This window comes from Chiroxiphia lanceolata, chromosome 6, assembly GCF_009829145.1.
Source record: "Chiroxiphia lanceolata isolate bChiLan1 chromosome 6, bChiLan1.pri, whole genome shotgun sequence".
Classification (NCBI taxonomy): domain Eukaryota; kingdom Metazoa; phylum Chordata; class Aves; order Passeriformes; family Pipridae; genus Chiroxiphia; species Chiroxiphia lanceolata.
In genome coordinates, this window is record NC_045642.1 from 49,810,089 (window position 1) to 49,835,533 (window position 25,445).

Consider the following 25,445-nt stretch of genomic DNA (forward strand, 5'->3'; position numbering starts at 1 on the left):
CTGTATCTTTTTAAATATAAAAAACCCCAAAGGCCAGGTATTATTTTAATAATAAGTTATAGATTTGAACTTCAACTCTGAGCATTTTTCAGAGTGTGATTTTTATGAGCTATGTAGCCTGATTTCTTTCTGTATTGTTTAATTGGTTCTCTGGATATTCACTAGGGATTGTATTACTAGTAGGAGAGAGTAAAAATGAACCGTTATCTGGGTGATTTGGAAGCAATCCCTCGTTGAAACACAATTTATTTACTTTTTCCTGAGTAATATTTAAGAAAATTATTCATTTTTTTAGGAACAATTAGAAAAAGAGAAGCAGCAAACTGAAGGAAGGTCTACAAATATTAATGATAAAATGTTTGAAAAGAAGCGTAAGTTTATTTATTTGTGTATATATTGTTTGTGCATGCCTTACTGTTCTATGAAGGTAGTAGAGAAAGGAACAGAAAAGAGACGCTTTACACCGTAAATAGAGTTTAGGAAAGTGGCAATAAAATTTGCTTCTATATATTTCTAAAGTTATTTATGAAAACTAGCATCATTATATATTATATATAATAATATAATAATATAATAATATAATAATATAATAATATAATAATATAATATAATGATATAATAATATATATATTATTTTTGCTTTATTAGTAAAATACATTACAATTTAAATTCTCTGTTATTTTTCATTTTGACATGTAATGTAAGTACTCCTCTGTGGTATTTCATAAGTGTCAGTAACCCTGGGTTAGATATTTATTACTGTTTGCCCCAGGACTGTGATATGTTATGTCCTCTCTTTTATGTAAATCTAAGTTTTAAGAGAGAAGCAATTATACCGGACTTTTTTTTTCATAGGTAGAGACAGTAAAGCATCATCAGTGTTGGCAAAAAGTATCAATCTCTCTGTTCCTGGAAGCTCTTCTGGTACATCACTAGGTAAGAACTGTTTTAAAAACTCTCCTAGAATGCTTTGATCTCATATCAGCAGATTAAACCCAAAGCTGCTGTTGACAACTGTGGACCAAAGTTTCATTTGCTATACAAAGGAAAACATTCCACTCCTAGAAGTGAATGTGTTTTCTGTGGTTTTTAGGTTCTTTTTTCATTCTTTAGTATATAAATAGTGACCCAAGGTTTGGTTTTTTTCATTATTAAAGTATTTAAATCCATTTCTTCAGCTACCATGGGTTGACAGAAAACTATATTTAAAAGTGTTCTTAATTATTGAGGAAATGCAATGATACTGATATTAAAAAATGTTTGCTCTTTATAATTTTAGGCAAAGAAGAAAAAAAATCCAAGTTGGTTCGAAGCCAGTCTTTCAGTACTCAAGCACTTCATCCAAAATACAGCAACATAGACAAGTGTCCTAAGTATCTTTATTATCTTCATTGCTTACCTCATAGGCAACTGTGTACTAATAGAGAGCTGTTATGAAATTATATGCACATGAATCTATGCAAGTAATGATGTGCTCACTGAATTGTGATCTAAATTTTCACCTTTCTCTTTAATTGATTGACTGAGGGAAGAAATACCATCTAAGGCATGCTGAAGCCTAAAAAGTTTTGTGAATTCCTTTTAAGTTAGTATATGTCACCTTCTCTCATGTATTAAAAATAATTTTTGATATGAACTGCTAAACCTAATTTTGTACATTATTGAAGAGATTTCAGCATAACTTTCTCATGTAATTTTTCCATACAAACTCAGTAATAACCTCCAAGATTATTAAACAGCAGTATGATACAAGCGAGAGGAGCACTTTCTGAAATAAGCAATTTGGTTTTGTTTTGTTTGCTTTTTAAGTAAAAGTTCTGCTACAGGATATACATCTTCAGTATCAGGAATGGGAAAGAGTTGTATGTTATCCTTTAGTGGTAAGTAGGTTATTATGTTATATTTTACTTTAGTTTTTTGTGTGGATGTTGAATATGTCGGCCCCATTAAACAGTCATGTTGTAAGATGTCATTCTACTAAAGACAGCAGTGTATAGATATCCAATACACTTGAACATTTAAGTGCTAGTGTAGTTAGTCTGTTTTTCAGGCTCTTCTTTTTTTTCTTAAAAATTTGCTTAAAGTTGCATTTAAAAGTAGTAAAAATAAAATGAGTTTGTCATGACCCAGTTGGAATTTTGGATACCATAAAAAGGTTGTATTTGCAGTTTTCTCCCACCTTTTTTACATAAGGAAAAGGAGTATTATGTATAACTTTTACTGAATTAAGAAAGAGAAATTGCTGTTTGCAGTTCTTTCCACTAGATGTTGAAGAGTTTGGATGATTAAAGATAAGACTGAAATGAATGACTTCCTAGAGGAACCTTTCTTTCCGTTCACTACTGATGGCCACTGGGCAATTAAATTATATTAAATAGCTACATTTTAAACAGCTAAAGATTGCCCAAATAAATCCTGCTATTTTCATACATTAAATGTATTAATATTTTCTTTAAAAATGTGTATTCTCATTATTTATTGTTTTTATCATAAAAGTACTTGAAGAAATGTTAAGTTGAAACCATTCCCTTAAAATTTTGGATTAGTGCCAGAGGAAATATGCCACTATTGCCACCGGAAAAACAGCTCATTCTGTTTACTCTGTGTGTATTTTTTTCAGCCAAAATTCTTTATCTAAGCTGCAGCTCTTTATTTCAGATGATTCATTCCGGACTCATTCTACTGGCAGTAGTGGGAATGCTGCCTTCCTTTCTAGTTCTTCTTCTCGCAACTTATTTAACTCAGCTGACCAAAAGAACAATGGAAATAAGGAGAGTCAGTCCCGAAGGATGAGCATGTAAGTGGTTGACGAGAGGTTAAACCAAACTTATGGGGAACATTTTCAAAGGGAATTCAAAGGAGCCATGTAAAATTCAGCCTGTATTTATGATACTGCTGCACACAGATTTTGAAACACTAAAATAGCAGTGTAGAAATGTGATGTACGCAATTATAAGTGTTTCTAAGATGGCGTTACCTTCTAATTAGTCTTTCACATTGTTTTCTCTTGCACATGTTTGCATTCAGCTGCTAGATTATGGGGAGGGTAGAATGGGACAAAGTGAAGGTTAGTGCCTTTGATATATAATAATTACAGTCACAGTGATTTAGCTGCCTGTAAATGGAGAAATAGAATATAAGTATTTTTAGACTACTTAATTTTTCATGGTCCTTCTTTTTATGTGCTTATATAGTTTATGTATCATTATGTAACAATTTAATGATGAATCTTGAGACTTACAATGAACTGGTACTGTTACTTGTTATTAATGCCTTCTTTGCCTTGCCTTAGCCATTTAGATAAATCAAAAATTCAGTGCTAAGCATCTGCCTTAGGCTGGTTCTCTTTAAACATCAGCCTAAACTGTTCAACATTTTGCAAGAACAAAATCAAGAATGTATTTGTTTGCTCCTATGATAAAACTGTAAGTCTTAGAAAATCACTGTGACACATACTCAAATCTCCATTATCTTACTGGCAGGAAATTCCCTGCAGATTTCTTTTACACTATAACTTTTAGGTCTGAATTACTGCCATTGGACTAGCTGTAATTTTGGGTGCTCAAACTGAGACTTTTCTTTGCTAGCAGAGGTTTTCATTTATAGCCAAGGCAGAATGGAGAAGGGAAATGAGCCAGATGTAGCAAGAAAGCAAGGCTGTTTAGAAAAGTAGATCTGTGTAGAAGTAGCCAAGGTAGGAAAGAGGAAACACCTTACACTGATTTGCCAGATATAAAGAGGAAAAAATAGTGTTATCTCTTGAATGGTCTTTTCTGGTGAGTTAAGTATCAGTATGAATATATTTTTCCATTTCAGTATTTTCAGATTCCTTTAAAAAACAAACCAAAAAACGTCCCCCCAACTTTCCTCACAATTTTAAGTTATTAGAATTCATAAATTATAAAATAAAGCATTCAAAAGTTGAACAAACATGAAAAGAAATTCTCTGAACAGCATTCATTTATCTACTTGTATACTTGAATTTTTCTGCTGGAGTTTTACCATCTTCACTGTACAAGATAATTTTTTTCTGGAATGAAGTCAAGCTTGTGTAGTGACCTATTGTTTTTAAAATTGCATTTTCTTGGTAGAAAAGGTTGGAAGGTAAGTAGTGAATGAAGATGGACTGTTTGTGTTAAGTGGTTTCACAGTAATTTGTCCTTAAGGTGCCAAATCACAGTGCACTCTGTCTCTGTCTGTGCCAGTGTCTAATGCCTTCTCCTTAATAATACCTGCAGTACTTCAGACTTTTTATAGGTGATCATTAGGTGGTCACTTATTTCAAAGTGCATCGTTTCAGACTTAACTGTTAGATTAGTAGACATGCTGACATTTTCAGATATCTATAAAGTAAATGGGACATGTATCTTGAGAATGTAAAATGTCATAGAGTGCTACGTAGTTTCAAAAATTAGGTGTGCTCAAAACCCCATTTTCTTTCACTATATACCTCTGTTCCCTTGCTTTAAAATGAGAAAATAAGTTCAAATGTGATCTTTTTTTTTAGCAATCATCGTAGGAATTTCAATTACTCATGTCTCACAAGGATTTGGGGAAAATAAATGGATTAATATTCACAAAGCAGTTAGATGCAAAGGTTAGTTAGGCATTTTTTTACATAACATAAAACTTTTCCATATTTCTAAGGTTTTTATGTCTGTCACTTAAAATAAAACTGATACCTTTTGCTTGAATACAAAGGGACAGAAAAAGGCTCACACAGAGCAGTTTGCACCTTTGTCTTCTGGCAGGAGAGTGAAATGTAAGAGACTCACCCAGCTTCAAGTCTCAACCTACCATTTCCACATGAATACCTTAACAGCAGAGTATTTAAAAGTTTGTATCTCATCAAACGCAATGATCTGGATGCTTTCTCTGGTTCAGGAAGTCCCTAAACTGCATGGTGTCAGAAGCCAATAGGATATACTAGGGGAAGAAAAACATTTTTGGAGAAAGAAGAGGAGGCTTAGGATGGCATACATTTAGTTCTGAGTAAGAGTTTTTATGTTCTGTGTTCTTGAGGGCAGACACATTTCTCAAGTTGATATAATGTCTGCTGTGCTGTAGATTAATTTTCTCTTTTGTAATCTGGCCCAATACTTAATTATTTTCATAAGAAAGTGGAGCAGCTCTATATGGAGGAATTAAGAGATACAGATGAAGGAATGTTGGGCTGTAAATGCATTCATTTGCATAACCTCATTAATCACAGATATGTTTGAGTGTACCTTTTATCTTTCTTTTATTCAGAAAGTCAGTCCTGGTGCCAAATATACACATATTAAAATAAATAAACCCAAACATGCCGATTTCAAGGAAACATTATTTTCTAAGTTGAAGGATGGAAAAAATTGATATCCAAATATATAAGCAGTTGACAGAAATGATTCTGAGAGGAGAATTTGAAAATTGTAGAATGAGAAGTGCAATGGAATAGGTGCTCATAAATGAGTGTCACCTTCAGTGGACTCACTAAGGCAGAAAACTTGTGAGAAAACAATAATTGAGTATATAGTTAGACTATATTGTCATGTAAATTTACATATGTGCTGGTTAAACTTTGCACTGACCATCTCATTTTAATTCTGGCAAGTCCTAGCTTTCAGTTTGCTGGCTCTGCAACTTGAATAAGATAACTTCTAATATGTTGCTTTTTCTAAGTAATTAGGTGTGTTATGTGGGCTGTAACATGTTGTTTAATAATTAAAATATAAACAGATATAATGAATGATTCTTTGTTCAAAGTGATATATGTTTGGACAACATATTGTCTAATTGCTTAAGCATAATATTTTCTATAAAATTGCTCTACTGAATCTTGGCAAATGTTCACTTTTGACAATACAGTGCAGTTTGCAGGGATGAAGAATTTCTGATTTCATATATGATGATGCTCCAGGAATTTTTCAAAACTCAAAGTGACTTTGATGGAGAACTGAGTTCTTCACTTACCATACTCATGGATTCAAACATGTGGTTTGTTTCATTTCACATATGTGAAAATAATGTAGATGCAAGAAAAAAAAGTCAGTAAATCATGTTCCAGTGCTCACAAGACAAGAAAGTGACCTTTAGCATTGTTGTAATTTGCTAGACCTTAGGTAATCCTAAAGCAATAGAAAATGCAAGAATTATGCTACAGATGCACCTGTGTAACTTAATGGTGGAATCCCAAAAGAGATCAATATCTGCTTTAAGTACCTTATGGAATAGGAAAAAATCACAAGGAGCACTGGTGGAGTATTTTGTCCCACAAGTGATCTTATTTCAATCACTTTGCAGAGCAGACGTGCTTTTCTAAAGACTTTAGCTTGAAGAGTTGCCAGTTAGATCATGAATCATCCTAGTGCAGACATTGACGTGGTTCATGAACACTGCGTTCTGTCAAGTAGTCCAATCTTGTATCATTGTGCTGTGTAGCTTTATTATATTCTTTTGAATGTTTTCAACTTAGGATAGATATAATCTGTTTTGCTTGAGTTTACATTGCTGTAACATGACTGATTTCAATACCCAGTTTTTTAAAACTATTTAGAAACTTTATAGATTAATCAATAAAAATATCCACCTTATAGACAGCACTTAAGAATCTTGCATCTTGCCTATAGACATACAGATATTGCCTGATCTTATTTCCCTTTCAGTTAAACTTTCTTCAAGAATGAGTGGTACAGGTTTTCCATCCTCTAAAAAGTGGGAGTAGTTTATTGTTGCATAGAAATTAATTTTTTAATAATAAACGGACATCAGTGTTTTATAAGATGTCCACAGCTGAACCTTTAGACATCCAATTTGGTGCATGACCATATTATAGCAATTATATGTGTAAGTATGTTGTATACTGTCTTTCATCCAGTCATATAATTGCTTAGGAAGTTGAGCACAAAATAAAATAGTTCTGCCACTGATCTCCAACACTTTGAGCTGGTTACTTACACCTTCTAATCATGTTTTCGTGCTGATGTTTAAGATGCTAGGAGTTCTGAGGTCCAGTGGGAATGGCATATGTTTTGCATCACATTTTATGATGAAACTGGTAGATATCCTGACACTGATGTATTATCATACAATATATGCAGTTTTTAAATATTCAGCAGTTTTAAAAGGGCGAAACAGAACAATATATTGTGTTATATGTAAATGATACTGTAAAATATTGATGCAAATTAATATTTCCACAGAGTTCTAAAAATTAAGCCCCGTTGTTTGAAATATTTCTGACCAATACAAACAGTTTTTAATTGACATAGCCATGACTCTGTGAAGCTGAAAAACAGTACATTTAAAGATTAAAAAATTAAGGCATGAAAAATCCAGAAACTACCCATATGACATTGTGGTCAACAGATGACCTAGAAATCACACAGTAATGAGCTCTAAGTTTCTTGCTCATCCCCATCTTCACTTTCCTCAGATTTTATCGTGGGTTGGGCTGGAGACCTCTGGCACTTTTTGTAGCCATGAGCAGACTGCTTGTAATAGCTTAGCCATCTCACTCTGACAGATCTCTGCAGGACCTTCTGTAGACAACTTAATGGAGAACTTCACCCTTGTTGTGAAGAATGCCCTCAGAATGTGTCCATTTGGCTTTTTTAGTGGGTGCAGTAGAGCAACTAGTAATTTTTAAAGCACAGTAGCTAATAATTATGTTAAAATGTTGCACACAATAAGTTTGTTATGTTATTTAATAATATAGCAACAACAAATGATGTATGTTTCTTCTTTTGTATGAAGAAAAAACAGAAAATCAAACTCCTAGATCATCTGACAGAAAAAAAAGGGAACCAGAAACTGGTGGAAGCAACATTCTGATGGGACTTTCTAATGCCTGGAATGAATAAAATACATCCTGCGATGTTAAAACTCCTAAATAAATCTTTTAAATAAAATTCCAAGCTGTAAAATATGTTCTGATAAACAATGTAATGGTTGCAGAATTGTGAAATGATATGGAATATAACTTCAGCTATGTACTCTTTACTGCTGTAGCTAAAGAGAAGGTTTTGTTTTCTTCTATTATGCCTTTGTAGTTCAAATTCTTAGATTTAGAATGCACATACCCATTATTTAATTGGCTTATCTACAATTTTAGCAACTCTTAGCACCCATGTTTTATGCAAGTAATAGAAAGAATTGTTATGAATATGAAAAAATAATCCCACATTTTAAAGAATCTGATTTAAGACCAAAGTCCAGAACCATTGATCAGTCTACGAAAAAAACCATAAACCTTAGAAGCATTGTACTGTGAATTTGGAATTAATGCTTTTCCGAATACTCAGTTCATAAAAATTCTGTATAAGTTTCAAAGCAATCTAAAAGCAAATGTCTCCAGATGATGTAAAAAAAAAAAGTTTTATTTCATAAGTTTTGTTGTATAAATACTTGTTTTGATTTTTAGTATTTCAGATTGTATTTTCACTTGAATAATTTATAGTAATGAATCCAGTTTTTAATCAGCTGTAATTGCAAGCTGTCATGGTTCAGTGATGTCATCTGCATTTGTTTGTACTAATGCTAATGTTTCTATCAAAATTTCTCTGTGGAAAAACATGCAATCCTATTTTAAAAGTGCTATTTATGCCAATACTTGAGAGAGAGCCTATGAAGCTATTGTCAGCTTCTCTATTCCAGAATGGAAGCAGCATTACTATACTGATGTCAGAAATATGTGGTTTTTAAAATTCATTGGTGTATGATAAAGATGATCTGATCTGTGTATGCATATGCGCGTGTGGTCACTTTTTATAATGTAAAAACATGAATGATGATTTACTCAAAATAAAACCTAGGACAATGCTGTACATGCATGTTCTTGAAAAAAAGTTCTCAGGGCATCTTTTATAATTAAAATAAATAAAAGCATTTACCCATAGAGGGTATTTATTTAAAATGGTAATAATGCTGGATGTATGCTGTCTTGTGTGAAGTAGAAAATGTGCCTTTGGATTTGGCAGTATTTCAGTCTCTGAATTCTTAAGCTTCTTGCGCCATGGTTGGATTTACCTGTATTCTGACTTAAGTCACAGACATTGTTTAGGTTCTGTGGAAACACTCAAATTTTCAGTTTGTTCTGCAGCCTGGTGTAGGATCTTGTAAATGACAGATTTCTTTAAAAGCTTCTTCAAGTATTATGATGTTTAGTGTTCAGTATGGATATAGATACACAGATGACCTGTACCAGCTTCTCCTGGGTTCTGCTTTTGTCTCAGTGATGAAAACAGATACTCCCAGCTCCCCATGGACACCTAACTCATTGTGCCAGCTACAGCTGCTCACCCGTGGGCCACAGGAGACTACTCAATCTGTTCATAGTCTGACTTTTGCTAGGGACCAAACTGAGACCAGCAGTAGCCAGTTGCAGAACAGGACACAAAACTGTGTTTGCCCTTTCAATGCCTTTACTAGAGCAATGCAAACCAACCAGTAAGTTCAGAAATGAATCTAAGCTCTTTTTCCCCTTAAAAGCATGTAATGAGTTCTGTATACAGTCTGTCTTTTTGTTTCATATTGGCTGTCATTTGTTTGTAATTTTTAACTGATTAATTTATTTAATACTGATAACACATGCTCCACTCAATGACCCTATTATGTAATAAATTCTTGCTATTTAAATGCTCTATTTAGACGTTTTTTGGACTAGGCATCTTCCTTGTGGAATACCTTTGGTGTCTTGTGCATACTTTCATCAGTCCTTCACAATATAGACCTTCATCCAAGCAGTCCTTCTAGGTTAGTTCTGTTAAACGGCACCAATGCTTTTGAACCCTTCAAAGCATTGTTTTTACCTGCTGATCACCTGTAGATCCAGAATAACAGCTGAAGGTCAACTGTACAGTGTAACTGGTTGGTTCTCATATCCACCAGCAGCAGGAAGGAGTGATTCTCCTTCTGGGTACATTCATACTGCCTTGTGGAGTTAGGTTAGATGTACCTTTGTAGTCCAGTCAGATGCCAGAGCCTGCCTCCTAAGTCCTTTTGTGAATGTCTTACCCCAGACATCTAATGGTAACTGAGGTGATTTTTTGAGATTTGCCATCTTTATCCTCTAATTTATGTTTTGTATCTTCTCTCATGGATGCATCTGTCTGTGCGTGTTTACTAATAGACGTCTTTGAAGCTCCGTGCCAAATGATTTTGAACACTCTTCTGCTCCCTTTTTGGCACCTATTTTGTGAAGGTTATATGAGCAAGCAGAATAAGGCTTAGATCTGTTAGTTATATGAAGCTAGAAGTACATTTTTGTGTTGTTCCATACTTTATATATAGGACTCTGCTAATTAAAATTTACTGAATGTTAAGATTTTGCAGTTCTGTTGAAATCACTGCTGTACTTGAATAAAGGGAATTGTGTTTAGATCATGGAAATATTTTTCTGTAACATTTTAGCAACATATTTTGGACTCTGGTAGGAAAAAAACATACCTCCATAAAATTGGAATAAATCTATTCATCCTAGAGTCATCCCAAGTCGGTCATAGTTCAGTCATAAAGTCCTGTTACATAGCTCACCCTGGTATCTAGATATTAAAGGCAGAAATTCTGGTTTTAGGAGAGGCCCAGCTTGGTGTTATGAAATAGTACATGCCAGATTTTCCACATTCAGAATACCTGTTATTTTTCTGAATTGTTTTGTTTTTAATACTGGGAATATTTTCAAAGCAGGCACATCATGTACTCTGAGAGAATGAGGTGATTTGATACTCTGCATAAACACTTTAAGAGGTCACACTCACAGACAATGTAGTAGACTTCATGATAGACTCAGTGCAATTTCTTCAGTTATAAAGATCTCTAGAGAGAGGCTATAAATTCTGTTTTAGGGCTTGATACCGCTTCTTGTTTTGTAAGTGGCAAAAGTATGCTAACATTGAAGTCACTAGGCTCTTAAGTCTCTGCAACAGAGGATAACATTGAGGAAACTGCAGCGTTTGGGAATATTTTGGCATATGAATCTGGGGTTTTTATTCAGACATCACTAAAATACTATTTTTTCAGTTCAGTTCTGTGGGGTTTTTTTGTTGTTTTTTTTTTTAAATTTCAGACAGATTTTAGAAGTCACATTTTTGCCACTTTGAGCCTTAGTGAATTTAGCTTGTTACTTTGCATTAATAATTACTAGGATGACCTGCTGCTAGCTGGAGAGACAAAACAGGTTTTCGCATTTCATATTTCAGTGTCTTTTTATTCTAATAGAAATTAATAAGATAAATTAATGCCTCTTACGTACCAAAGAATAGACACTGTTACCTTTATTCACATTTTTGTTGGATCAACCACCCTGCCAATGAACAGTAATGTTTTAAAAGTTTCTTCAAAAATCATAAAAAGGAATGGTCGGTCCACTTTGATGACAGGAGGCACCGTGAACGCAATTATTTCTGACCCACTGGCTGCTGCGGCCTCAGTTCCTTCTTCATCCACTTCAATTACTGCCTTTTGGACAACCTGAAGTACAAGGTAGAAATAAAATATGTGACAGAAATAAATATTAACATGAAGAATATTTTTCCAAGTGAGGCATTCAGTTGAAGTAGGCTTCTGTTAAGGATTAAAAATGTGAGTGGGTCAGCGCAATCTAACTCTGCTAGACTGGTAGACTCATGCGCTGTCTACTTCAGCAGCAAAGATATTAGTGCAGCCACCATGCCCATAATACTCACATTGTGGATGTGAGTTCAGGAGTCATTGTGCTTTTCCACGCTTCTGAGCATAGACATCACTTAAGAGATTGGGGTTTTTGTTCTTGCAGCTGGTAGCATGAAGCAACCATTGCATTTGTATAGTGCTCCTCTTTGACACCTAACTGTGCAAGGGAGAGTTTCTCAAAAATAGGAAGTGTTTTCAGCAGTCACAAACACTGGCTGGGTATGTCATCCACAGCTGATTTTGTGAGAGCTTAGGGAAATGGATCAACCTTGGCTTTTTTTCCCTGTATATTTCTAATTTGTTCGTTTGGTAGCGCAGATTAAATATGTGGAGCAATGAGATACAGTCCTGACTTGGTTTGAGGACCTTCCCACTGAAATCGCAGCCTGGCAGAATCTGATCCTTTTCCCTTTTGTTCTTTCAGCCTGCATATACTTTTGAGTGCTTCCTCTATGTTTGGTGAACTGCCTGGCCAGCTAGTGGATTTCCAACTCCCATACTCCTAATTCGAGGAATTACTTATATGAGACAGATAAAGGACTTCACCAGTGTTGAGCTCTCTGCTAAACATTCTTAAATAATGAATTTGGCTTTCATGATTCACAGGGACAGGATGCTCCTTTGGCACTTTGCAGCTGATGCACATATTGCTTCTAATACCAGTTAGCAGCTACTCTTAAAGTGTGATTTTTTCATAACACAATAGAGTTAACTGCTGAGAATCGGTACGAAAGTTATATGATCATGAGGAAGGGTGGAAAAGTGCTGCAGATTGCCATTGTATTTCCCAACAGTGAAATAGTTTATAACAAACTGAAAATCACTGCAATTTTCATCCATTAAGTATTTATTCTTAGGATGTTACATTTTCCCAGAAAGGTTGCTTTGTTAAGCCAGCACAATTTTGAAAACCTGTAGGTCGGGCATTATAGTTTTTCAAACTTATATAGAGGTGTTTATTATACCACCCTATTAACTGGCCAATCCCAAAGGCTTCTGTAAGGATTTGGTGTAGGGAGACTTGTAAGAGCAGCACCTGGATACTTCTTTCTCATAGGATACAAATACCTCAAGGAAGGATGCAAAGAAGATGGAGCCAGAGTCTTCACCTTACATAAGTTTATAAAGCTATGTTTTCAAATCCTGTGTCAGATTAGTATCATTTGGGTCTTGTTTTCCTCAACTGTTTATAAATTCATCTTGTTTCAGAAATTTTGTTACTTCTAGTCTAATGTAATTTGTATTTAGCATTAATTGCATTTCATCTTGTTCCACACACTCCATTCTGAAGGTATAGGTTTCTCTGTGTAGTATGTCTTTTATCTCCTTTCTTTGATCATGCCTTTTAATTTTCTGTCATCAGCAAGTTGTCTTTTCTATAGACTAGCTGTTTCTTTTTCATAAGGCATCTCTTGTCACACAGACCTGATCTTTCTTGATATTGATGTGGTTGTCAAGTCATCTGTCTTCCATTTCTTCTGCTTCTCATTCTGCCTCTGTTTTCTAACAATCTATTGAAATTCATCTTTGCTCTCCCTTAAGTTGTGGTACTAAGTAGCTCCTCCTCCTTTTTTTCCTTGGGGCTCTGTTCCTGTCTTTTTGGCCATTCACTGTTCTTGCATTTGCCTGTTTAAAGATCTTTTAAAGTTCCAGCATATGAAGTGGAACATCCATTTGGTTGGAGTACAACTGTGTTGTGCCAGTACTTTGCTGTGAGATTCTGGTTTTAATTTTCCATGGTATGCAGAAGAATAGGCAGGACTGCTTTGATTTCTCTTTCTCACTGTTACCTTTTTGAGATTTTATTATTTGAACTTTCTAAAGTTCTTTATTTTTTGAGAATTATACCTGTTTCTGGACTGTGTATGATGAGTTCCCTCTGGGTTTCCTTCTGTGCTCTGGCTTTTACCATTTGACTGTAATTTACAATGTCTTTCTTGTTCACAGTTTTTGTGCAGTTGTGCTCCTTCTCTGTCAACCATATTCCTCTTGAGGCAGAGCTCTTCTCCTGTGATGGATTAGCTTTGGGAGGTGTTGAGCATGTGTGAGATATAACTGTCCCTTACTTCTATACACCTCATACTTGAAGTGAGATCCATACTGAATAAGGTGTGTAGATTGCAGATGAGGTGCTTTGGTATTAGTGTCCCTATAAATGTGTATGACAGTCTCTTGGCTGGGCCATTTATCTACTACTACAATCCAAATAGCAAGAATTTTGGAAGGCTTACCTGTGAAACTGCTGCATATTCTTGATCTGTGAGATGACTAAGATCTGCTGTACGTGTAAAGAGATTTTTAATTCCAAGAGCATGAAGCAGTTTTTTCATCTTGTATTTTTGCTGGAGTTTGAACTTTGGAACTGAAATATCCAGTGTTCTGTTAAAAAAAAAATCAGTGCAAACTTGGACTATGCAGTAGAACACTTGGCTGCTGAAATGCACACTACTCAGGAATTAAGCTTTATACAGAGAAAGAAGGGACAGACACTGAAGAGTCTCTGCTGGCATTTAGGTTGGCAGAAAATCGTCTCTGACCTGTTAACTGCCAGTGATCCAAGAAATCATTTCCTTCTCTATATAAAATACCTCCAGTGGCACTTAAAAGTGCCCTGGTACCAGGATGACATACTTATTTGTTGGCTAGTGAAAATAATTGTTGCTTCAAGAATTACATTCCACAGGAATAATTTGGGTTTACATTTTCATATTCAAATTTATCAGTCACTCTGAATTTCCCCTGGTAAGAATAAATGTGCTGCATGTTTAGATTTATTGTGGACTTTGCCTGTCAGTGCTATATTTAAGGAGAGAGAATACCCAAGGAAGAATATGGAAAGACTACATTGACTATGCCCTCAGAAAGACAGACGCTTCTGAGATGAGTCAAAGATTTGTCCCCCCAGAGTAGAAACTTTCATGTGACACTTGGGCCGTGGACAGGCCATTAAAGAACCTCTGCTCTGTAGATACCTAATGCTACAGAGATGCTAACATGTGAAAAGGCTTAGGAAGACCAGCTAACCTTTGTTGAGCTTTGTTGCTTTGCTGCAATAGGCATCAAAGACATTAGGGCCCATGGGTGTCAAAGCAGTACCTGATTTTCATGTTTCCAAGCCAGGATTCCACAACCTCTGTAGACAAATGGTCTTCAAGTGAAATGTAGTCTCCCTCTTTTTCTGGGATAACAATCAGCATGTGGGCATTCCCTCTGTAAGGTATCTTTATCACAGTGCATTTTAAGTTCTCATCAAAAGTTGAATTAATTTTATCTGACTTGAACATCATGGGTACCTTTACACTTCTGTATTTATTTATGTGGAAAGTCTCCATTTCTGTGAATTTGGAATTAAATGGATAGACCCACTTGCCTGAGGAAAGGAAGAAATTAAATCATTATTTGCATTTAGATTTGTTGAGAAAAATGTTCAGAAAAGCTTAAAAAAACTATAGGATATTTTCTGTATCTAGTTGAAGTGGCTGTCAGTCGTATCTGGGAAAAGTGGATGACAATTTCAGTACATTAAATTATTAATAGAATTTTTTTACATCAGAAGAAGGAAAAGGAAGTAATCCACAAACTTCTTCATTTGCACAGAAAGAAGGGAAATATTTTTCTAAGGTTGGTTAGTTTCCACTCAGGTTCAGAATTGATACTCTCTTTGTTTATTAAATGCCTGGTGAGCATCTGACCTTTGTTGACATGTAACCTTCTCTGAAATTCTCTACCAGCTGTTCAATATCCTGTATGTAATTTAATTATACAGTCCTTTGGATGGGGATTCAGTGATGCACTGACCTCTCCACAGAATGGTTGTGCCCATCACAGCTATTTCTTTCCCTCCCCTCGTAGGTAATATAATGGGGTAGCTGGGTTCCTCTGGGGAAAGGGATTCTTGATGGAAATAGAAAAATTATTTTTGTTTCAATTTTTGTGTACTATGTAAAATTAGTCCATAATTTTATGCCCAATATCCAGCATTCAAGAGTATTGTGATCAAGGCTTTTTCATTTTGGTGGATGAATGAAAATTAAACATGCTTTTGAGTCATAGAGATCATTTGGGGATGTACTGAGGTAAGGGTTTTTTTTCACTTTGAGACTTTTGTATGGAAGAAAGCATAGAAGAATTGTGGTTCCCTATCATAAAAAAATCATTTCCTATTAAATAAGCCTAAAGAAAGGAAGTATATCTAGATAGAGACACAGAGAAACAGGACATCTGAATTAATTTAAGCTCCTCTTAATGTAGCTGAAGTTAGAGTTTTGATTCTTCTAGTAAATAATAATTTTCCAATATAAAACCAGCTATTACCTTTAAAGACAATGTAGTCCACAAGTAGCAATTTATTATGGCGGTCAAGCTCTTCAAACAGATCTGGGATTTTTCCTTTGGTCCTCTTGTAAATGTTTTGATTTATGAGAAGTTTTGCCTGAGTAAAGTTTTCAAAGTCCACTCTCAGGAATTCCATATCAAAGTACTGCTTAGATAAATTCAGGAAAGACTCCTTGAGTCTGAAGTCCTTTTGGATAAAAGAAAGAGTACCTTGCATGAGGAGAAGTTCTTGATTCATTGTGAGTTTATCCGTCAGTTGTTTAAACAAAGCCGGTAAATGTTGGCGATCCATGCTGTCCTTCAAAGCATGGAGGTTTAGACCTTTTACTATTTGTCTGTATGTTTCCCCTTTGGCTGCCAGCATATAAACAGTCATGAGAGCTGATACAGAAAGGGGAGAGATGATCACATTGTTATCGTGTGTCATTGCAATTTTTCTGTAGAGGTTAAATCCAAAATTTGCAGTCTTTTCAGTGAGGTTGTAAAGAGAGAAGTCTTCAAGACCTTGGTCTTCAGATGGCTTAGAGATATTTTTGTGAGGATACCACTCTTCGGAAATACTGACATTTTTACTTCTTTCGAAGAAATTATTGTCTTTTTCCTCCTTTGAAATGTTAGGTTTGATGCCAGCCTTGATGAATTCAACACATATTTCACTTAAGAGGAGTAGGTAAATTCCGTTTTTCATGTTGACATCCAGTAATGAGCTCTTTTTTTTCTCTAGAATAAAAGAAAGGCAACACAATGACTTTCTAGTTTGTTCTTCTCTTCACAAGGCAAAAGGTCATAGATGTAATGAAATGGTCTTTCTGCCTGTTCAGGGTATATATTCTAAATCTAAGATCTCGTTCCTGTCTGATAAGTCAAATTTGGATCAGTGAAAGAGTGGAGTTTCAAACATAATTAAATTAATCCAGAAAAGATATCATGATCTTCTGGTATTGGTGATTCATGTCAGGAGTAGTTCACTGATTTTCCATTGCTCACTTGTATTTTCTTTACAAAATGAAACCCAGATTTCAAGCACAATATACAGCTCAAAGATGAAAAATGGAAAATGAAAGATGAAAACTGAAAAGCTGTGTTGCAGCTTTCGTCCTGGGAAATTGATGTCATCTGTAAGCACAAGAATTCTAGGCAGCATGTGGTGGAAACAATATGCTTGGCCTTCATAATTTCATTTCACTTTTCCTCCTACTTTAGTTTATTTATCACTCCATTCAGATTGTTCTCCTGATCACATGCCATAGGATTCCCTGCTCTTTTCTACTTCTCTGTCCAGCAAATGCTGAAATAGGTCCATTGGTGCTGTTTCCTCCTTGAAAATAGCATGTTTCAATGTCAAATAGCAGAAGGATGAAGCAGTTGTTCTATGCTTAAAAATACAGTGTTTTACACCAGTTTTGATTTCTGAGAAAAGTTACTACAGGGTCTCTCATCTGACCAACGAAACATTCGGAGAAAACTGGACACATGTTAGAGGAGACCTCAGGAAAACTTTAGCATCAGACATTAATGGTGTAAATTTGCACATGAAATGCACTTTCCAAGCATGAAATGCAAATATGATTATCATCCATCTTTCCATTAAAGCAATATATGAATTCTTTCCCATACAGCAGTGTGGAATTGCACCTTGTGGAAAAATTTTGAATGGCTGCAGTCTTTGGAGATGCATTTTCTGATTGTAAATTAAGCAGGATGTCCAAGATTACCAAGCCTGCACAGATTCCTTTTGTATAGCAGGGGCATGCAGAGAGATAAGTGAGATGAAAAGATGGATTATATAGTCCATCTTTAAAGTAGTAAGTGATTCAATAGTCTAGAATCACATGGCACTGTAAACTACTCCTTTTAAGTTAAGGATCTGTACAGCAAATTACGGTCATTGTATAATTTGTGATTTGGCATATGGGAAAACTGCTTTTATTCAATTTATTCAGAATTCAGCTGAATTTCACAGTTGGCTAATTTAGGCTGTGGGAGTTAGTCCTGAAAAGGTATGTTGATGTGAGTACTGAGATATTCAGGTGCCAAGTCACAGGGTACTTTTGGCAGTCAGGTGGTGTGCTATTTTCTTTTGAGATAATAGGTCACGTTCTGTACTTGGTGCAACACAGATGGGCTGTCATGACTTAATGGGGAGGCAGTGAAATCCTGAATGTTATGCCTCCTCTTGAGGCATAACATGGCAGACAGAGAACAGAGTAAAATATGCAGTGAATATTTAGTGAATATTTTTTCTTTATTTTTCTTTCCCGTTAACTCCTGGTTTATTTTCAATGAGGTTCTCAGTGTCTGGATTTTGCAGGATTGGAATAGAGAAGAGAATGACTTGACTTCAGCTCCTGCCTTGCTGTTCAAATGGTGCATGTGATTTCTGGACAGTTGGGATACTCACTGTCCACTGATGGACTGCAAGCAGTGCAGTTCAGAGCTATTGCAGTAACTGCTGGGCATTTCTGCTGCTTATGTAGTGACCCATTTCTGTGGGAAGTAACACAGACACAGAGGTCTTGTTCCTGCTGCAATGCTGTGCCTGCCCTGGCAGCAAAGAAGGAGGTTCTTTCCTCTGGGAGTCATCCCTACTTCAAAGAAGGATCTTTGGACACTGCCGAGTCAGCTCTAGCACAGAAGCAGGGATTGGACAATATTGCTTTTGATCACATTCAGTCACAGAGAAAGGGTTTTCTGCCGCAGTCCATCCCTCTAAAAGAGCATCAGGCCTAACTGCTCATTAGGCATTGCAGAGTGCCAGCACTTCCTCATCTTTTCTAGGCATAGTGCAATTCTGGTGCAACATCTGGCAGATTTGTGTTTGGCAGATGTCACTGTTGCATCTCTCTCTGAGAGGTAGGGACAGTACTTGGTTCAAGTGGGCCACCAGCTCCCCCATGAGATGTAAAGGGACTGAATGGGGAAAGTGATGAGCTGCCTTCAGAGGGCTCTGCCATCCCAACACAAATAGGTTTCAGACTGAAAGGATAGGGCAAATGTGGAAGCTCTTCTTTACAGGCACATCCCAGACCATTCAACACTCAAAAGATTGATAACAGCATACACAAATAGTAACATAAACAAATGCTACTTATTTGGATGTAATGAACATCACAGGAATAAGAACTTTGCAGTTGCACTAAATATTCCCTGCAAATCTGAGACTGCAAAAATTTAAAGTTAACATTACAGCAGCTGTATCATTCACCTCTACTAACAGTTAGAAATAAAGCATGTCCTCTAGAACTAGGAAAAAACAGTTCTGGGAACAATAAGGTGGAATTTTTGAAGATTATAGACTCATATTTTTAGACCCAAGTAAAGCTTATTACTAATTTTAGGTAACTCACTTTATGCATAGACAGTTCATTAATAAACTGTGTTAGAACAAAGTGAACATTATTTCCATTTTAAGAAATACTTATTTCTAGTAGTATCAGTATTAAAGAAGTTACTTGTGCAAATGCCTTTTTCTTCTGAAGACATTAGAGCATTTAAAACTGCACTGCACATCTAGAGGCTCACTGGTAAATATGTAAAATTGCATATATATAGATATGTATGAAAAATATAATAATCGTTCCCTTTACAATCTAAATGCTTCATATAAATCTTGTCTTACCTATTAGGTAGCTCCTCTGTTACTTTTCTCAATCAGCTGTGTTTAAAAATGAGAAGAAGTTGTCTGTCCCATGTAGAAGATTTTGAACAAATATTTGCCCTTCCAAAGAGTGATAATCTGGTTTTGTCTGTTATAAATTAACTGCTTTATAAACACTGAATTTTGTTTCCCATAAATGGCATAATGAGGGAGGGTTATATTCCAGTAAATATATTCTATCTTTCACAAGAAACAAGAAAACAAGAAACTCTTTGCATCTAGCCCTTCGTCACCCTGTCAGGATGTGGCCCCACAGATCCAGTTGTCCATGAGAATTATGTTACAGGCAGGCTCTGAGCTACTCAGTGGTGGAAGCAGTATCCAATCCTGCTTTAAATACCTCCTTACATAAAAGGCTATGTCACAATTCACTGAGGCAGGGGAAGCACAAGGGAGGGAGATTGGGAGGGAGGGAGAAGGTACAGAACATTTGTAGGGGTGTTACCAGCTCCCTTGCCCTTCCATTTGGCCGTGCTTTTGGAGGAGAGGCCAGGGCTCCACTCCCTCTTTCAAGAGCATGCCAGCTATTTGGTGACATATCAGTATGCCAGCATTAACCAGCTGATAAGCACTGAGGGATGTTTCTCTTATAAAATACAAAGTGGAGGAAGCTGGTATTCCCGCAAAAGTTATACAGAGCTATGGGAGGTATGGATAAACTTTTTGAATTTTCAGTTGGTCTTGCTTGGACAGGTTTGACAGGCTGATTTTGGCTGTTCAACATTATTATTTGGGTTAGACACATTCTTTAGGGCAGTTTATTCAGCAGTTTATTCAGCAGTTTCTGTAGCATGGTGTGAAGTAAGGTAACACACAGTTATCCCTGAAATTCCAGGCAGTGGAAGGATTGTAGGTAAATTTATTTCCAAAGTCAAGAACACTAGACTTAAAAGAAGATTATCCTAACAGTGTTCCAAACAGTGGGCATGAGAAAGACACACCCCCTGTTCTTCTCAGAGCTCTTATAATTTCTGTGCCCCCCTCTGTGGGAAGCCTTCGACATGTCTGTGGACTTATCTTTTTCTCATGCCAGGGAGCGTTTCGCTGGAATGCAGGAGGAGAAAACATCTGAAACTCTCTCTGGGGAAAGATGCCTCTCCTAGGCAGGAAAGCTTTCTTACGCGAAACAAACTCTGATATCTTCACCATAATTCTTCCAGAAGGTCATCTGCCCTTATACATGAGCATGATCTAAAGTCTTCACTGTTTTGATCAGTGGCCTAATTCCAAATAGAACATATACATGGAACTCCTTATCTTCCCCTCATGCTCCTAAATTACTTTTGAAAATATTCCCAAATGAAACAGAACACTTCATTTTGATTTGGATTGTAAAAGAAAAAGAATTTGGCCCTAAAATGTGAGATAAGGGGTCTATTCTCTAATTTTTGGCTGAACTAAAAAAAAATACTACATGCAGTGTAAGTGGAAGTATTGGACATTTTAGAAAGTCCATCATGGACTTTGGCATCCAGGACTCAATGCAAAAAGGCTTTTGTTTGTTGCTGATGAGTATTGCTTCTATAAAGGGGAAAACAGTTTTTGCTTTTGAAGTGCAAAATTTGATTAGGAAGGGCTTAAGACCTGAATGCAGGCCCTCCATGGTCTAACCAGGTTTGTATCCTCACACTACTGGAGGGCAGTTGTGGGTTTTATGCTCTTAAGAAGTTTGAAAGAGGGGTCACAGGCTCTAGCTGCTTGTGTTCTTCCTTAGTTTAAATTGGTTTAAAGTATTCTTCCTTTTAGAAACAATCCTGGTCATAATAGGGCCCCAGTGTAGGCATTGTATTAAAGAACATGGGAACATAAGATGGGGTTACTAAGCAAAGGCCCTGCTCTAACATCAGGCAGTCTATTCCCTAAGCATAAGAAGCTCCACTGTCAATGCCCCAGTGACTTCAGAACTTTGGTTCTCTGTCCAGGTGACTGGACTTTTTTTTCCCTACCTCCTAGCCTATATTTATTTGTGTTTAGTTCAGTTGGATTTGAAATTCCAATGTCTTCTCATTGCATGGAAGAAATTTGCATCTGATATGGTTGACCAAAGCTGCATTACTGTGATGTGCCTCTGAATCTGTGTCTCATGTGCAGATGAGACACAGTGGTGGTACTGTGATTGTGGCCCAAGAAGAAAATACGAGGAAAACCTTATGTGCACAGAAGCCAGTTTTTGTGCTCAGCAAAATTAGCAGTTATTTGCAATGACAATAGCGACCAAGCCTCTTCCTCCTTGCACCAGGACTCTGACGTGTGTGGTCACTGCTGGAATGAGTTAAGATGCGCAATATTGATGTTTAATATTCAAAAGATTAAGTCTTGTTTATAGATGGTACTGAAAAGAAGGGTTTGAAGAAATCTTAAAGTCTGTGAATCCCTCAGTTAGATCTTTTCTGGACCACAAAACCCATATCAGTCCTCTTTTACCTGGAGGAAAGACACATTGGCTGTGTACAGAGAACTGAGGGAATTTTCCTTTCTAGTTACTCACAAAGCCCATGCTAGTTTTTCTCCATACACTATCAGGAGTAACGTATTCCTCCCACCAGCTACTATTTATATTGTCAGTTGCCCTTTGATTTCTACAGAGTTTTCTGAGCAGTGAAACGCCACACAGCATATGGGTAACACTCTGCCAAACTATACATATTCGCAGAGTGAGTTGCTGGGAGAGGATTGCCAGTGTGTCCCTCTGGCAAAATTGCACTTTTCCACAGTTCAGGACAAAACCACCTCTGAGATCAGAACAATCAAGGCCAATATGTGTGTACTGCTGCCCAGTTGTGTCTCTGCTGGGAGCTTGTGCCAGCACAGTGCTGAGGCTGGGCAATAGGCAACTGATAGGTCAGCAGTTGAGCTAAAGACCGTCTGTTCTCTAATAAACAACTGTTTGTGGATGCATATGCAACTCTGAAAAATTTGGCAGTAATTATGTAGTCCGGGTTCTCACCAATCTGTTTGACAAAGCCCTGTGACTCTTGAGTACCTGGGAGTAGATATTGCAGAGGCAGATTGAGCTGCTTGTTCCAAATATTCAGAGGGTTTCTGTTATAAGTCTTTCATCCTTTTGTAGTTTTTCCTGTGGGGCTGGCAACATCTCTGCTTCAGTGGCTGCTTTTCCTTTTACTTACTTTCCTCAATCTATTTTAGGAAACCTTCCCTGACCATGAAGCAACTAGTCATCCTAATATTTGGGTTTTTGTGGCTTAGATTCCCTGTGCTAACCATGATTTCATCCCAGTTACAATCTCCTTGGAACAGCAATAGTGCTTGCTTAAGTAATACCTCTCTTCCACATGCCATGACCCATTTTAGCAGTCTGTAACTCGGCCACAGCTGAGATTCAAAGTGGGCTATGAGATATGTTGGGCATGATTGCACTACTGAGAGCAGGTTCCAGGAAGGAGACAGGTGGTTTAATTAATTGTGTCTGTACCAGGTTCCTGGTAAGAGATTTTTTGGAACTGAGTTTCTTGCCTTGCTCAAACAAGGTAGTAACCAAACAGATACGTTTCACTCAAGGCCCTGCAAATTTCTGTCCCCAGCTAGTGGCTACCCATTTGCTTTCTCAAGGGCAGACACGGGATATTTACACCTGTCTTGATGGAGCTAGTTGAAATCAGTCAGAAACACTGTCCAAGCTGGAGTCTGATGAGAGAAGCAAAGGTAAAAAGTGTCAATTTAGGAAAATATTTTGGCTGAATGTGATCTAACATCTTCCATGTTTTTTAGACTAAACAAAATACCAGTATACCACAAGTAGTTCAGGAGATAGACAGGGATGATTTTCAGGGATCTGTATTTGTTCTGAAGTCTCACTGTGAAATTACTCATAACACATAAACTAACATGGTCCAACAGTTATAAAACAGCTCTTTTTACGGTCTCCTGAACATACTTAGTTTGTCAACAAGCTGATTCATCAAGGTTGCTGCTTCTCCCACTCAAATAACACACAATATAATTGAAATGCCTTGTGGCTCCAGGCCTACTCTGTTTATAAGCTTGGCCCTTCTGTAGAGAACTAGACCTATGCCACCATTCATGTGACAGGATTCCTATAGCATCTTTGGAAGGTACATATTCCTTTATCTTACCTGAGGTGGGATGGGTGCATTACTGTACAAGATGGACAAAGCAGTAAAGCTGTAGTATTTCATAACACAAGGCTGAAGTATCTCCATTTTATTTTCAACTTCATAGTCAGGCACTGTTTAACTGTCAAATAAAACTATAATTGTCTTTTAATAAGACATCTTACTATGGAATCTTTTATAGGAAGTGCAAAAATGATGAAACAGGGTAACAGTTTGCCCAGAGAACTACTAGCAATTTTCAGTAAGAGGTGAAACAATCCTCCATGAGGTTTGATGAAAGTAACATGGACCCCTGCTTTATTCCAGGGGAAATAAATGACCTTTTAAATGTCCCAGCCTTGTTTCCCTGTGACTTTCTGACTTACAGTAATGGAAAATTTTCATTTGCAATAATTTATTTATCCTGCATTTTACACAGAAGAACTGAAGTGGTGCAGCAGGGACCGGCTGGTGTTTGCTGAGTCCTCATGGAGCCAGCAGGTGTCATCAGAACCTTTAGTTCTCAGATGGGAAGAAGGATAATTTTGCATGTTTGGACGGCTGTCCTTCTCTGTGCCTTACTAAGTTTGTGTCATGAGACAGGACTTAAGCAGGCAGGAGACACAAACTTAAAAAAATGGCACTGGAAGATATTTCTGTTTTCTTGGGAAGTCACGTCAGAGTTTCTCCAGTAGATGTAAAAGGCAAGTGCATTTTTATTTTAAATTCCTGGAAAAAATTCAACTTGAAAGGCAGGAGTTACAAAGTGTCTAAGAGGTTAGTATATCTAAGGGGGAAACCCCCTTATTATTACACCTTCAAAATGGTGGAAAATTTTACAGTCAGTGACTTCTGATGACCTGAACTTGAAATATGATCTATTTTCCCACAATTTCTTATCCAAATTCTATGTTTACATGCACTGTACATTCGTCTCCTTACTGCTGTGATAATCAAGTTGTATTCCTGAGACTTGCAGTCTTTGGCTGTCTGGCCTGAAGCAATTACCTGATGTAATGAAGGAATGTCTGCACTTTGGCCTCTGTAACAGACAAGCAAAAAGTGCCTTTGGGCACTTAGGAAATGTGCTGAGGGTTACTAAGTACCAAATGGGTGCAAGTTAGTGCTACCCACATTGCCCACAGAGAGGCTGCCCAAGAGCTCTGCATTGTGGGGTTGGGTACTTGTGTTTCTTTGGGGTTCTGCCATTTGAACAGAGGTATCCATACAGGTCTGGCACTGAGCGTGTTCTTCCTGTGCGAGGCTGCATGTGGTGGGTATTCAAAAGCCACTTTTTTTCCTCAAGAAAGTGTGTTATCTACTGGCTGCGCTTACATGGAGTATTGAAGCAGGCATTAGTTTTCATATAGGACTTGATGTCTTTGTTTAAACTGCTTCAGCACTTTACACTACTTTTTCTTCTATGAGGTAAGTCAGTGTCTGTGTGTTTCTACCCATTTCTTGTTACCATGCCCTTCTTGAGGTTTTCAAAGACAATATCTGTGTTTACCTGAAAGGAGCAAAAATAAAGTGGAGAAGCAAGTGCAGATAAACAAATCTTTAAGATCACATTCATGTTGTCTTCAAATAACATATGAAGCTGTTATATGGCAACAACACAGTCCTTGTGAATTTGAGTTCAAAGGATAATAAATGGCATCCATAACAATCAGTCTCAAATGTAAGGCCAGAGACATTGACATACTTGTGTCTGTAACTCGATTGTACAT

At 36.7% G+C, this 25,445-nt stretch overlaps 2 protein-coding genes across 8 annotated transcripts in view; one reads left to right on the plus strand and one right to left on the minus strand.

Moving 5' to 3' along the window:
• The window catches only part of PPP4R4 (protein phosphatase 4 regulatory subunit 4), a 68,072-nt gene extending 59,207 nt beyond the window's left edge, over positions 1 to 8,865 (plus strand). For 2 of the 7 annotated variants that reach the window (XM_032691009.1, XM_032691016.1), the window contains 6 exons: positions 296 to 371; positions 856 to 936; positions 1,280 to 1,373; positions 1,810 to 1,880; positions 2,659 to 2,797; positions 4,508 to 6,959. In XM_032691009.1, the coding sequence (XP_032546900.1) occupies positions 296 to 371; positions 856 to 936; positions 1,280 to 1,373; positions 1,810 to 1,880; positions 2,659 to 2,797; positions 4,508 to 4,562 (516 nt within the window). In that variant the 3' untranslated portion in view covers positions 4,563 to 6,959. The other 5 variants (XM_032691012.1, XM_032691010.1, XM_032691014.1 and 2 more) reach the window with 5 other exon arrangements.
• A 2,299-nt stretch (positions 8,866 to 11,164) lies between these two features.
• Positions 11,165 to 19,909, minus strand: SERPINA10 (serpin family A member 10). The gene is made up of 5 exons (XM_032692207.1): positions 19,604 to 19,909; positions 15,964 to 16,704; positions 14,746 to 15,019; positions 13,881 to 14,028; positions 11,165 to 11,448 (listed from the first exon to the last, which is right to left on the minus strand). The coding sequence occupies exons 2-5, from the start codon at positions 16,670 to 16,672 to the stop codon at positions 11,257 to 11,259; spliced, it is 1,323 nt and encodes a 440-aa protein (XP_032548098.1). The 5' UTR covers positions 16,673 to 16,704; positions 19,604 to 19,909; the 3' UTR covers positions 11,165 to 11,256.
• Positions 19,910 to 25,445: the final 5,536 nt, after the last annotated feature.